Source organism: Bos mutus, chromosome 11 (genome assembly GCF_027580195.1).
Source record: "Bos mutus isolate GX-2022 chromosome 11, NWIPB_WYAK_1.1, whole genome shotgun sequence".
NCBI classification, from domain to species: domain Eukaryota; kingdom Metazoa; phylum Chordata; class Mammalia; order Artiodactyla; family Bovidae; genus Bos; species Bos mutus.
In genome coordinates, this window is record NC_091627.1 from 34,246,488 (window position 1) to 34,260,220 (window position 13,733).

At 50.5% G+C, this 13,733-nt stretch overlaps 2 protein-coding genes across 4 annotated transcripts; one reads left to right on the top strand and one right to left on the bottom strand.

The window, feature by feature from the left end:
• The first annotated feature begins 1,315 nt into the window (after window positions 1–1,315).
• On the top strand, window positions 1,316–9,044 carry ABHD1 (abhydrolase domain containing 1). Of its 2 annotated transcripts, XM_005895723.3 has the most exons (9): window positions 1,316–2,300; window positions 6,439–6,599; window positions 7,209–7,388; window positions 7,597–7,642; window positions 7,802–7,914; window positions 8,046–8,219; window positions 8,389–8,437; window positions 8,536–8,701; window positions 8,833–9,044. In XM_005895723.3, exons 1-9 carry the CDS (start codon window positions 2,187–2,189, stop codon window positions 9,042–9,044), a joined length of 1,215 nt encoding a protein of 404 aa, XP_005895785.1. In that variant the 5' UTR covers window positions 1,316–2,186. The 2 variants fall into 2 exon arrangements, with proteins under 2 accessions (XP_005895785.1, XP_070235360.1); XM_070379259.1 differs by lacking the exon at window positions 8,389–8,437 and having other exon boundaries at window positions 8,833–8,973.
• A 12-nt stretch (window positions 9,045–9,056) lies between these two features.
• PREB (prolactin regulatory element binding) lies at window positions 9,057–13,159 on the bottom strand. Of its 2 annotated transcripts, XM_005895721.3 has the most exons (9): window positions 12,792–13,156; window positions 11,796–11,988; window positions 11,388–11,608; window positions 11,118–11,198; window positions 10,893–11,017; window positions 10,533–10,706; window positions 10,330–10,402; window positions 9,983–10,142; window positions 9,057–9,805 (listed from the first exon to the last, which is right to left on the bottom strand). In XM_005895721.3, the coding sequence occupies exons 1-9, from the start codon at window positions 12,924–12,926 to the stop codon at window positions 9,711–9,713; spliced, it is 1,257 nt and encodes a 418-aa protein (XP_005895783.1). In that variant the 5' UTR covers window positions 12,927–13,156; the 3' UTR covers window positions 9,057–9,710. The 2 variants fall into 2 exon arrangements, with proteins under 2 accessions (XP_005895783.1, XP_070235359.1); XM_070379258.1 differs by lacking the exon at window positions 9,983–10,142 and having other exon boundaries at window positions 12,792–13,159.
• Window positions 13,160–13,733: the final 574 nt, after the last annotated feature.

The window sequence follows — 13,733 nt, forward strand, 5'->3', positions numbered from 1 at the left end:
TTGGTGTGTGAGAGTTGGATAAAGGAAGTGGTTCAGAGTATGGCCTCTAGGTTTTTTTTTTTTTTTTAATCTTTTGGTTGCACCGTGTAGCATGTGGGATCTTAGTTCCCCAACCAGGGATCAACCTCTCACCCCCTGCAATGCAAACTTGGGAGTCTTAACCACTGGGCCACCAGGGAAATCCCAGAGGATAGCCTTTGGATTGCAGGAGGGAGGTGAACAACTCTGGCTGTTAGTTTGGCCTTGTGATTAATTGATGCCAAATAGACAAATTCAGAATCTAAGAAAACACAATTAGAACACCTATCAGCAGCCCAGCCTCTATGTGTCTGAGTCAGAATACACCATCTTCCTCTTCAAAACTTCCCCTCCCCCCATTTCCCTATCCCAGGGTCAAGTCCGATATGCATCCCTGAATCTACATAGTCAGAAAACTGGGGGTCATTCATGATTCCTCCTTCTTCCCCCACCTCCAACCTACTACCAAGTCCTATCAATTCTGCCTCCTATCTTAATAATCTTCAGGCTTCTCCTGAGCTTCCCCCAGGCCAGGCAGCCACGCTCCATGCCAAAGTTCTGTTAACAGCCTCTAACTGACCTTCTGTTCTCATCCCCCTCCAGTCCATTCTCCAAGTAGCCTGAATGTTTCTTCTAAAACATAACTCTGATCATGTCACCCCTGCATGCTAAGTCGCTTCAGCTCATAACCCTAGACTGTAGCCTGCCAGGTTCCTCTGTCCATGGGATTCTCCAGGTTAGAATACTGGAGGGGGTTACCATTTCCTTCTCCGGGGGATCTTCCCCACCCAGGGATTGAACCTGCATCTCTTATGTCTCCTGCATTGGCAGGCAGGTTCTTTACCACTAGCAGCACATGGGAAGCCCAATCAAGTCACCCACTAAAACTCTTGGATGGCTTTCCTCCACCCATGGGATAAGCTCTAGCATCCTTTATGCAGCTGCCCACACCAGATTCCTGACCATCTCATATGCTCCAGCAACACCCAGTTTATTTTGGTTCCTTTCAGAAGCCTCACATCCAGGCTTTGGTTTGTGCTGTTCTCTCTTTTGGAACAACTACTTTGTCCCCTCTTTCACCTTGCCTTGGAAACTCCTTTAAAAAAAAAAAATTCACCTTAAATGTGTTGTCATTTAACATCTGGGTATGCTTTCTCAGATTCATGGAGTCTGGGTACCTTCCCTAGGGCTCCCACAGCAGCTAGTACTTCCCTTATCTAGCACCATACCCTATTGCAGGGGTTCAACCCTGACTACACATTAGAGTCTTCCAGAAAACCTGTGAGTTATATTACTACCTAGGCTCCTCTCCAGACCAACCATATCAGGAGGTGGGGCCTGGGCACTTCCAGTGTTAGAAACTCACACACAATTCCAATCTTCAGTCAGGATTGAGAGCTATTGCTCTAGTAGATTACTGACTTGTTTCCATCTCCCAGTGAAGACAGGAACAGCATCCCAAGCTGGTAGAGTGATGGGTAAATATCTACTTTACGTGTGGACAGCATAGAGTGACACTATGCGTGGCTTTAACCCATGTGAATGTGACAGTGTGGAACGCCACTCATTCAGTAGCGGAACCCTAAGTGACACCGTGTGTGTCACAGTGTGAATGTGTCCTAGGACACTGTGTATGGTTGAACACTGGGACGGGAAGGATGTTACCACACGAGTGGCTGTGCCCTTTGTGCGTGACTGATGAATGGCTGGGGGACTCTAGCCAGGCTGTCAGCCTCGCCGCGCCGCCAGGGCAGGGTTTGAGGAAAAAGGAACTGGAGCTGCCCCTCACTAAGATGGCGACTGCAGGTCGCTAGTCCTCACAGGAGGCTGCACGGCCGGTGACCGTGAAGCGGAAGGAAGAGGCGCAGAGGCGCGAGACCAGGGCCGCAAGTAGTAAAGCCACTCGCAGGTCAGTCGGGTCAGCTCCACGCAGAGTGGCCGGCGCAGCCCGACCACCTACTCGGCGCCCTAGCACCGCCCCTCGCCACGCCCGCCGCCGGTGGGCGGGGCCCACATCCCCGAACCGCCAGGCGGTGGAGGCCGAACTTGCACAGGCCGTCCAATGGCGTGTAACGGGCGGGGCCCAGCGCGCACCTGCGCGTCTATTAATCGAAGTTCAAGCTCCGGATCCAGTCAAGAACTTGGGAATCGAAACTCGGCAACACAAGATGCTGAGCTCCTCTCAAAGCCCCCAGGACGACACCTGGACAGAGTCCTTCTCTCTGCTTTTGGGACTTGGCGCTGCCCTCTACTTGGGCTACTACTGGACATGGGTACCCCAGGTGGGTGCGGGTCCAGAGCTCTCGCTGGCGGGTTTAGGTTACTGGAGTTCAGGGGCCACTTCCAATCGGGGCTCGAGCCCTTTGTGGGAGCTGGCTTGGTTGGCTGTCCAGGTCCAGGTGAAATTTTGACGCCACAACCCCACCACTACTCCTGCCCTGCGCTCCAACCAGGCTCAGCTTTGCTATTAACACGGAAAAGAGAGTTGATTCTTTGTCTGCCTAGATTCTCTGCATTCTCCGCGTACTCCCTATACTCGCTGGGCCTCTCAGGTATCGGAAGGATGCTGTTGCTTATTATGCGGACCAACGCTTGCGGAAAGGCGGGGTGGAAGATATCCTGAGGTGACAGGGAGATACACACACTGTGGTTTTCTTTTTAGGCAGTCTACTGACTTCCTCGTTAGTTGCACTGAATGAAGAAACCAGTCTGTGGGGTGGTAACTCCCAACATCACCCCATCAGTAGGACCTTGCTTCTCTTAAGGACTGGCAGAGGTTCCTGCCTATCTCAGGAATACCCTAACTGTCCTTGCTCATTGAGCCCTGTTTTAAGTTCTAGGCTCTCCATGTATAGTGCAGTGGAAAAATCTGAAGAGGATGATTTTAATGAACTTGGAGAGTTTATTCTCACTGAAATTTGCATATCCCCCCAATCAAAATCTTTTAATTTTCATTAAACTCACAGTAGCTGAGTCTCGGAGAAGGCAATGGCAACCCACTCCAGTACTCTTGCCTGGAAAATCCCATGGACGGAGGAGCCTGGTGGGCTGCAGTCCATGGGGTCGCGAAGAGTCGGGCACGACTGAGCGACTTTACTTTCACTTTTCACTTTCATGCATTGGAGAAGGAAATGGCAAGAACTCCAGTGTTCTTGCCTGGAGAATCCTAGGGACGGGTGAGCCTGGTGGGCTGCCGTCTATGGGATCGCACAGAGTCGGACATGAATGAAGCGACTTAGCAGCGGCAGCAGCTGAGTCTAACAAGAACTCAGCTTGACTGAAGTTTGATTGAAGCCCTTTAAAAAGATCTATAGGGAAATTTAATGTTACCTAAATTTTCCTATATTTGCAGAGCTTTATACATCCTATGTATTGTTTATAAAATACTTCTGCCTTAATAAAAGCAATTTTAAAAATCAAAACTTTACAATACCCTATAAACCTTACATGTCTGATTTGAAAAGTCAGTTAGAACACAGTTGTCCTTAACTAAACACTTTCCTTTGTTTGCAAACAGCCACAGAGAAATCAGACCTCTGCCACTATATACCACAAGCCCTTCTGTGAGTTCCAAATCCTGGTTAAAATCCAGGGCAAATGTCATTCTGGAGGCTCTGAGGACATGCTGTTCAGATTGTCCAGCTTGGCAATGGATTGGTATTGATTCACCAACAGTGATTAATGGCACCTTATTCATTAATTCTCAGGGATAAGTCAGGAAACACTTTAATAGAGTTAAAAGGAAACTCACATACATTAAACCTGTGATTTTATTAGCACTTGTTCTACACCTCTGAGGTGATTGACCAAATATTTAATAGATTGATGACTCAAAATCTTGGCAACTAGGAGATAATATAGTATAATGATTAAAAGCACAAGCTCTTGAGTCGTACAGACTTGGGTTTCAATTCCCAGCTCTACCACTAACTGGCTTTGGCACATTTTGTGCCCTGTGACACATATTCATACACGTTTCCACAGGGGGATCATAGGTAAGGTTTATAGGGTATTGTGAGGTGTGGATTTTCAAAGATATCTCAAACAGCTGTTGTGAAGGTTACAGGATATAATCATGTACAGTGCTTAGCACAGTATCTGGCACATAAGGAGCACTCAACAAATCTTACTAGTATTAGAGATAATACATATTTTTTACATTTTTAAATTGAAGTATAGTTGATTTACTTTGTTGTCTTAGTTTCTGCTGTACAGAAAAGTGATTCAGTTATATTATATATATTATTTTTTAAAATATTCTTTTCCATTATGGTTTATCATAGGATATTGAATATAGTTCTCTGTGCTATACAGTAGGATCTTGTTGTGTATCCATTCTATATATAAATGCTTACATTTGCTAACCCAACCTCCACTCCAACCCTCCCTCAGGCCCCTCCCCCTTGGTGACCACAAATCTGTTCTTTATGTCCATGAGTCTGTTTCTCTTTTGAAGGTAGGTTTGTTTGTGTCATATTTTAGATTTCACATATAAGTGATATCACATGGTATTTGTCTTTCTCTTTCTGACATACTTCAGTCAGTATGATAATCTGTAGTTGCATCCTTGTTGCTGCAAATGGCATTATTTCCTGGGTTTTTATGGCTTAGTAGTATTCCATTGTATATAGGTATCGTATCTTTTTTATCCATCTGTCAATGGACATTTAGTTTGTTTCTATATCTTGGCTATTATAAATAGTGCTATTGTGAACATATGAACATAGAATATATCTTTTTGAATTAGAATTTTTTGTGGCTGTATGCCCAGGAGTGGAATTGCTGGATCATGAGATTTAGTTTTCTGTGGAACCTCCATACTGTTTTCTATAGTGGCTGTACCAACTTACATTCCCACCAACAGTGTAGGAGGGTTCTCTTTTTACCACATCCTTGTCAGCATTTATTATTTATAGAGCATTTAATGATGGCCATTTTGATTGGTAGTAGTTCACTATACCTCACTGTAGTTTTGATCTGCATTTCTCTATTAGACATGCTGAGCATCTTTTCATGTGCCTATTAGCCGTTTGCATTTCTTCTTTGGAGACATGTCTATTTAGGTCTTCTGTCCATTTTTTGATTGGGTTGTCTATTTTTGTTGTTGCTGAGTTGTATGAACTGTTTGTATATTTTGGAAATTAAGCCCTTGTTGGTTGCGTTCTTTACCAAATATTTTTTCTCATTCTATAGGTTGGTTTTTCATTTTGTTTATGGTTTCCTTTGCTGTGCAAAAGGGTGTAAGCTTGATCAAATCCTATTTGCTTATTTTTGTTTTTATTTCTATTGCCTTGGGTAACTGACCTGAGAAAATATTGGTATGATTTATGTCAGAGAATGTTTTGCTTAATATCATTATTAATTCCACTTTGCCTTTTGCTTGCTGTGTGACTCTGGGCAAACAACTTAACCTTTGTCATAGTTTCTTCATTTATAGTAAGGTTGGGTTTAGCCTAGTGCTAGCAAATAGCATATAGTGAATCACAGATGTTATTATTCCAGGGCTTAAGAACCAAGGTATGAGTCACAACAGTCATACTACCAACCTGGCCTCTCAAGTTCATCACTTACTTAGCCCCTTTTGACTACAGGAAGAGACAGGAGTCTGGTCCTCAGGTCCCCTCAGGCCTGCAACAGAAATGCCATTTCTGTTTTTTGATTCTGAGACCTTTTGTCTTTGTACAGCATACTCCCCATTTACAAGCCTTCTATGTGACAAGGCCCTCTCATTTACTTGATGTATATCCAGAAGAACCAAGCAGAGGGGTTGAAAGTTAGGGCTAAGCGCCCACTGACCTCATCTGCCCCCTCATCCTATCCCTGTTACCTTCCCCCTGGCTGGCAGGAAGAGAAAATCTGTTTACACTGGGACTATTCCTCCATTAAAGCACAGTCAACAGCAGGGGCTGTTAAGAAAACGAGGTGTTGTGGTAAAAAGAAGCCCTTCAGTTGCAAGCATGCACAGTAAGGGATGGGAACATATGACAATGGAGTGCTAAAATCAGGAGCCAGTGTGGCCAGAGATGGTTTTGAGATAATAGTGTGGGTAATTCAACTGCAAGGCAGAAGTCACAGGTTGAATGGTACTGCATTTCTTCAGCCTCTGCTCAGGACCCCAACCTTTCCTGCAGGAGATCAGCTGGGTAACTTATATTACTTGCTATCTCCAAAATGGGTTTGGGGCATGGATAGGCTGAGTGTGGAAGCTGGTTCAGGGTCAGTTCTGGAGAGGTGGCACTCTAGGTCTGGAATTTCCAGAGCTCTAGTGGGACTCCAGATTGAGGTATGCTAGATTTCTCACCCCCAGATGAGGCAGTGCCCTCCAGGCTGGCCTCTGGGAAGAGGTCTCTCTGGTGTTGGGCACCACTGGCTTGGTGCAAATATCAGGGGAGTGAGGCCGATGGTTTTGTGTGGTTACAGAGGCCACAGCTGGTGACTGGGTCTCGATTTCTGGCCTTCCTGGAGCAACACTGTCCAGTCACTCTGGAGACTTTCTATCCTACACTCTGGTGTTTTGAGGGGCGGCTACAAACCATCTTCAGAGTCTTACTGCAGTCCCGGCCGGTAGTCCCTTACTCGAGGTAAGAGAAACAGATGGAGTGAATAGGAAGCTGCAAATATAAGGAAATCTTTATAGGGAATAAAATTATTTGGCTGTGTCAGGTCTTAATTGTGGCACTCGGGATCTTTTGTTGCGGCACACTAATTCTCCAGTTGTGCCAGGCAAGCTCAGGTTGTGGCCTGCAGGCTCCAGAGTACATGGGCTTCAGTAGTTGTGGCACGGAGGCTAAGTTGCTTCATGATATGTGGGATCTTAGTTCCCCAACCAGGGATCGAATCCACGTCCTCTGCACTGGAAGGTGGATTCTTAACCACTGGACCACCAACTTAGTCCCTCATCTACCTCTTTTAAAATGGAGGTAACCTTCACTCCATCTACCTCAGTGTGCTGAGGGTAACCAGGGTGGCTATATGGAAGAGCTTATGTACAACCATGAGGTAATTTAATATTCAATCTTTTATGTCCCCATTATACCTTGTTATGATCTTCAGGTTTTGTGCAATACATGCCCTCAAATGATGAGAAATTGTGGGAGTTGATTGGGGAGGGAGAGGAAGGTAAAAAAATCTTTTGAAGTACATGGACTTCCTAATCCTATCTTTGTGTGCCCTGTTCTCCAAAACCACAGTGAAGTTCTCGAAACTCCAGATGGAGGCCAGATCCTCCTAGACTGGGCCAGCCAATCTAACAGTCAGTACCCCGACCCTAGCACCCAGCCCACTGTATTACTGCTTCCTGGCATCACAGGCAGTAGTCAGGAGACATATATCTTGCACCTAGTTGATCAAGCTTTGAAGGATGGCTACAGGTAAGGATAGGAGCAGCCCAGAGAACTGGGTGATGTCTAATAACTTGTAATTGTGTGTGTGGTGGGGTGGGATGGGGGCAGTGTCAATTCAGACCCTGCTAGCTCTGGGGAGGTGCCATATGAAGGGCACTTTATGACTGAAAGGTACCAGGAGGGGAGAAGAGCCTGTAGGGAGGGTCTGGCTAACATGTACCTGTGTGTGCCACAGGGCTGTTGTATTTAATAACCGGGGCTGCCGCGGGGAAGAACTACTGGTGAGTACCCTCCTTCCTCTAGTGGTCCTTCACTCCGCTCCCTTCGGATATCCTGGGTCCTGCACCTCTACCTACCTGTCTTCCATTTCTTGAGTCCTTTCATTTTTCTGCCTTCTGTCCAAGGCCCCCCTCTCTACCCAATGATCCAGTTTGCCTCAGACCCATAGGGCCTTCTGTGCCAGCAACACTGAAGATCTGGTGACAGTCATCAACCACATAAAGAGTCGCTACCCCCAAGCCCCACTGCTGGCTGTGGGCATCTCTCTCGGAGGGTAAAGATTGCCTCACTTAACCCAAAGGCCCAGTCTTCCTTCCCCCCTTCCCTCCTCTACATCCTCTCCCCATCTCCAGTCCTGACTCCCCAGTGCAGACCCTTCTCTCACGGCCTGGTCCAACCCTGCAGGATATTAGTGCTGAATCACCTGGCTCGGACGGGACGGGCAGCAGGCCTGGTAGCAGCACTGACTCTGTCTGCGTGCTGGGACTCCTTTGAGACCACCCGCTCCCTGGAGACCCCCCTGAACTCCCTGCTCTTCAATCACCGCCTCACTGCTGGGCTCTGTCAAGTCGTGAACCGGTAGGGTCCTGATGAGCAGCAAAGGGCAGAGAACAGGGAAGGATGGCACATGCCAGGCCCTCCCAGTGCTCGGGTCAGCTCCGTGTGTGTACTTTTCTCCATTGAGATAAGACCGAGGGTGGCTCTGGGTCGGGTCCGGGTGCAGAGCCAAACCTCTGTTCTTTTGTAGAAACAGAAAGGTGATGGATAACGTGGTGAATGTCGACTTTGTCCTACAGGTGTGGTCTTCCAGCTCTCCCCTTTGCCCCATATTGTTCTTCCCACATCTTATTCCCTTGTCCTCATCCTAGCCTATCCCGCCTTCTACCACCTGCAGGCCCGCACCATCCGCGAATTTGATGAGCGCTACACAGCTGTGGTCTTTGGCTATCAAGACTGTACTGCCTACTACCAAGCAGCCAGTCCAAGAACCAAGGTCAATGCCATCCAGATCCCTGTGCTCTGTCTCAACGCAGCTGATGACCCTTTCTCCCCCGTTGACGGTGAGCACCGGGGATCCAGATGCTTTAGGCCCCAGGGGAAATGGGCCGTGTGTGAGGTGCAAGTGGAGAGCACCTGGACCCTTGGCAGAGGCCAGGGCTCCTAACCTCCTTTCCGACTCCTCTCGCCCCAGCTCTTCCCCTACAGGCTGCCCAACACTCTCTCCACGTTGCACTGCTAGTCACGGCCCGGGGCGGCCACATCGGCTTCCTGGAAGGACTGCTTCCCTGGCAGCATTGCTACATGAGCCGCCTCCTGCATCAGTACGCCGAAGCCATCTTCCAGCACCCGGCGGAGTTGCCGGGCCCCAGGTCACCTACCCCTTCAGAGGCAGGCAAGAGCTGACAAGAGTCTTAGTTCAGTCTTCCCTTGTTTATTAAATATCAACTTTTCATGCCAAATGGGCTGAAGTTCCTTTTCCCTTTCCTCAAGGCTAGGGCAGACTCTCCAGGAACTTACTGCATATGGCCTGGTGGGCTTGGAGCTACCCAGTGGAACCCAAAGATTACTGCCTGCATCTTCATTCTGCTCCTTCCTTCCCTAATAGCAAGTCCCAGGCCACTGCAGGCCCCCAGCAAATCCCAGGGCCTCATGTGAAGAGCAACTGGCCATAAGGCTGTGGGGTACGAGGAGAAAATGATTGTTTCTGCAGGAAGGACAGCACAGCAGTGCCTCCAAGTTCTTGGGCATCTTCACATATTTCTGGAGAAAAAGTTCAAGCTCAACTCTGGAGCCCCTGGTAGACAGTGGGAAGGAGGCAAGTGGTATGGCCTGGCCCTCAGACACCACTGTCCTGGGCGGATCCACAGATGATGAACACAAGGTTCCCAGGACTCAGGGTTGCACAGGGCCAGAGCCAGGCTTTAACTGGGAAGGGCAGGCACTGCCCATCAGTCTCATCGTGGCAACCTCAGCTGTGGACCCAGGTGGAGTGAGCAGTGGGCTCCAGGCCCCTGTTCTGGTCTAGAAGGTGGCAGTGTCCAGGCCCCTGGTTCCCTGGGAGCAGGGAGGCTAAAGAAAACCTGGAAAGGCACTCTGGAGCAGCAGGATAGTCATAACAATAAGCCCAACACACAGCAGCAGCAGCAGCCACACAGGAGCACTTCCTGCAGGAGGGAGAAGGGAAGGATTCAGAAGGCAAAGGAGTGGCATTGCAGCCCAGAGAACAGAACCATTCAAGGAGGGGACAGGTGACTATAGACAAGCATCCTATTCTCCGGGGGGGCAAGTTTCTGCTCCAGCTAAAGGGGGAGTGGTACTCCTACCCCACCTCAAGGACTCACGTCGTGAGGGCAGCAGGTGCAGCTGGCAACGACTATCCACAGCCACAGAGAACAGAGCAGTTTCGTGGGACCCAAGGAGCTCTGGACCACGACCTTTCTCAGGCAGAAAGGCCACATCTGTCACCACAATGCCATGGGCCTCCTTCACATAGTACAGACGCTGGGGACAAGAGGAAAGCTAGTGAGGGAAAGACCAGTTGGGAAGATTCCTTCTGGAAAACACACCCTCTGCCCCCAGACTTTCCCTCTACAGGCTGGGCCCGACACCTTCGTGCACACTCAGTGAAGGAGGCCTAGAATCTCTACCCCAGAGAGCCCTCAGGGCTGTGCCCAGGTCCATCCATTACCTGGAGCGAGAAAGCTATGTAGATGGCAACAGAGCCAGTGACCGTGCCCAGGCCCAGAAAAGTGCCCGATTCACTGCAACAAAAAAACGCTCACTGTCCTGGAATCCTGTGCAGCAGCAACAGCCCCCAGGGATGTGGGCAGCATGTCTCCTTAAGCTGCCCCGGGCACCCTCACACCCAGCCAAGCCACCGCTGTCTCATACCTGACACTAAGGCAGGAGATGACTTCATGGCCACAGGGCCTGGTCCGAAGGGGCAGGAACGTGGAGCCATCCCAGGCTGTGAGGTAGCAGGGCGGGGGCTGGCGCAGACGCTTGTGGGGAATCTGCACCGTGAAGAGTCGCAGACCGGCAGGCTGGTCTGGAACCTGCCCAAACCTTGGGGCCGGGCGAGAGGCTGTTCAGCTCCCGGGGCCTGCCCAGCCCTCCTGTACCCTGGTCAGGTCTGGGGTAACACCCAACAAGGCTCCGATCCCCTCCCCACCAGCTTCCCCCCGGCCTTTTCCCACTCCCCCACCACATCTAGGCTGTGCCTCTTTCAGCCACCCTCTGGGGTCTTCACACCTGCAGGCCTGGTAGCGATAAGGCGTGTTAGAAAACGTGGGTCCGTTCTCTTGCCAGTGCAGCTGTGTCACCAGCTGATCCTTCTGCCACACGGAAGCCTTAAGGTCCCAGCCCACAGTTACCAACTAGTCAGGGATCAAGATTCCAAGGATGGACAGTTAGGGGGATCCACTTACTGGACAAGCAGCATAATCACCTACTTTCTCCACCCTGTTACCTCCTCACCTTGCCATCAGGCCCCAGAGCTAGGTCTTCAATCTCCCCTTCGTGGGCTTTGAACTCCAGAACCTTCTCTAAGGTGGGTACCTGCAGCCAAACCACCACCACAGTCAGCCTAGGCACCCAGCAAGACTGCAAATGATACCCACTCCTCTTCTCTACTAATGGCCACTCGGTGCAGGCTTTACTCACAAGCTTCCCAGGACCCAGGTTCAGTTTCTCACAATTCTGGCCTTGCCGTTACTGACACTCATCCTCTACCTCCCCAAACCACACCTTCCAGACACGAACGCAGCCATCTGTCCCTCCAGTGGCAAGCAAGGTATTATCATGGTTGAAGCACACAACTTTCTGCAGTGGATCACGGCTGAAGTCTGTCTGCACTTCGTGCAAATTCTCTACGCTGAATTCCACCCCCTCCTGGTGGGTTTCAGCGCCAGACTTCTTCTCTGCTGGGGCTGCCCCTTTCCTTTGCCGAGGCCCCTGCTCCTTGGAACCTGCAACACAAACAGCCTGCCAGGTTCCAGGCTTCTAGAGTAAGTCCTACTGGCCCTTTCCAGTGGTGAACATCAGCTTCTCTCTTGCTACCATAATCCCACCTCCAGCCCCACTTCTTCAGAGACCAAGATGAGCAAGAATTCACTAATTTAACCCTTTGCCCAAAGCTAGCGGGGAGGCTCTCACCTGCCTTCTCTGCCTTGTTTTTGCCCTTCTGCTGATGGATCTGGAAGCGCAGGAGCTGACAGTGGGCATCCTGCCCTGCAGCAAGGATGTTACCAGCCAGCGCCAAGTTCATGGTGGCCCGTGTCTCTGTGTCATGAGAGTGTAGTAAAGAGGCGCTGAGGCGCCCATTAATCTGCTCCAGCTGCAGAAAGTGCTGTGGGAGAGGGAACCAGGACAAGCAAGGTTCAGAGAGCACCTCAAGGGCAAACTTACATCCTGTAGTCAGAAGCCCCAACCCCTCTGCTACCTGCATTTTCTAGTTTAAAGACTTTTTCCAAACTTTTTTCTTTTTTGAGCCTCACTCATGTGTACTGGTCTTCGCTGGTGGCTCAGACGGTAAAGAATCTACTGCAGTGTAGGAGACCCAGGTTCGACCCCTGGGTTGGGAAGATCCCCTGGAGAAGGGAATGGCTACCCACTCCAGTATTCTTGCCTGAAGAATTCCATGGAAAGAGAAGCCTGTCGGTCTACAGTCCATGGGGTAGCAGAATCGGACACGACTGAGCGACTATTATTTTCACTTTTTTTTCACTTTCTTGCGTACAGCAAACAAGGCTGGGATTATCATGTCTAGTCTGCAAAACAACATGGTAACTCTCAAACGAGTGAAGAATCCTCCTACCTTATATTCCACTCTCGCCGCTACCAGTGGGCAGACAGACAAGTCTAATGCAGCCTCCACAAAAAAGCCAGGTTACGACCCCTGGAGTTGATTCCTGAGATCGAATTGAAGCGTTCCTGCCTAGGCAGCGCTGTGTGCAGTTTTCACTTTACTTTAGGAGCCTCTCAATTCACCAGTGAGTGGTTCAAGACAAATTCGCGCCGGGACGCCCGGCACGCCGCGGTTCCCACCCGGGAGGGGCAGGGTCCGAAGCGGGGATGCGGCCCGCTCCCCGACCTCCGGGAATCGCCCTCAGCCCGCTGTGCGACCCGGCCCCAGCGGGCCTATATACTCACCACGCCATTCTTTATGCCGGTCTTGGCGGCACCTCCTCCGCCCGCAGCGATGAGCAGCCCCGCGCTGGGGTCGACCCGAAGCGCATACAACGGGAACGGGGCCCGGTACAGCTCTGGCGTCCGGCGCCGACCCATCCCGCTCGCCGCGCGCTTCACTGTCGGCGCCAAGGTCCCCGGGACATGCCGCGCCCGGCCTTCGACTGCTGTCCCGGCCGCTGTGGACCTTGGTCCGGTCCCTGACGAGAGGACTCCAGACCCTCTCACACCCCCCGAGCTGCCGAAACTCTAATCACACTGTAAGTATCCCTAACACTGCCCGGGGCCGTATAACCCGGTCTCGCAGACGCGCAGCGCGCAGGCGCACCCAGACCGCTCTCTTCGCGCAGGCGCAGAGCCACCGATACGCGTCAGCACTAGCCGGCATCTGGCTGGCGGAACCCGGGCGTGTGAATTCCGTTCTCCGCTTTCAGATGATGGCACACTACGCCATCTTTCTCTGGGGCGGTGGAGGCGGGCGGCTGCTTCACGGAAACGTCTGGCTCGGGGCGGGGGCAGGCTAAAAGATTAAAGGAGGTTAATAAGCCTTTAATAAATCCTCGGATCAGGGCTGTCCACACTTCAAGAGTGACATGCAGACTCGTCAAGCAGTAGCCCTTAGGTTTACCGCCCCGCCCTGAGACAAAGTGATTTAATCCAAGGTCACACTTCTGGCTTTCTTGCCTCTTAAACGCAGGCAGCGTGGACTTGAAAAGAAACTTGGCTTCAAATCCCGATGCCACCGCTTCGTAGTATGAGGAAGCTACTATTTACAATGAACACCAGTCCTACAAAGTTTGCAGAGGTGGGAGCTGGCTATTCTCTACGCCCCACACCCTCTCCAGGCACCTCAGGGTTCATGGGTAGATAGGCAACTTGACCCCCAGGCAGTTGAAGGTCTCTGCC

Excerpts from the sequence above, each read along its gene's own strand:
- PREB (XM_005895721.3), bottom strand. The coding sequence starts at position 12,926 with ATGGGTCGGCGCCGGACGCCAGAGCTGTACCGGGCCCCGTTCCCGTTG. Across the intron at positions 11,018-11,117 it reads CTCTGGGGCCTGATGGCAAG|TTGGTAACTGTGGGCTGGGA; the intron begins GTGAGGAGGTAA and ends ATCCCTGACTAG. Across the intron at positions 10,403-10,532 it reads ATCTCCTGCCTTAGTGTCAG|TGAATCGGGCACTTTTCTGG; the intron begins GTATGAGACAGC and ends TTTTTGTTGCAG.
- ABHD1 (XM_005895723.3), top strand. The coding sequence starts at position 2,187 with ATGCTGAGCTCCTCTCAAAGCCCCCAGGACGACACCTGGACAGAGTCC. Across the intron at positions 6,600-7,208 it reads CCGGTAGTCCCTTACTCGAG|TGAAGTTCTCGAAACTCCAG; the intron begins GTAAGAGAAACA and ends CCAAAACCACAG. Across the intron at positions 7,643-7,801 it reads GCCGCGGGGAAGAACTACTG|ACCCATAGGGCCTTCTGTGC; the intron begins GTGAGTACCCTC and ends AGTTTGCCTCAG.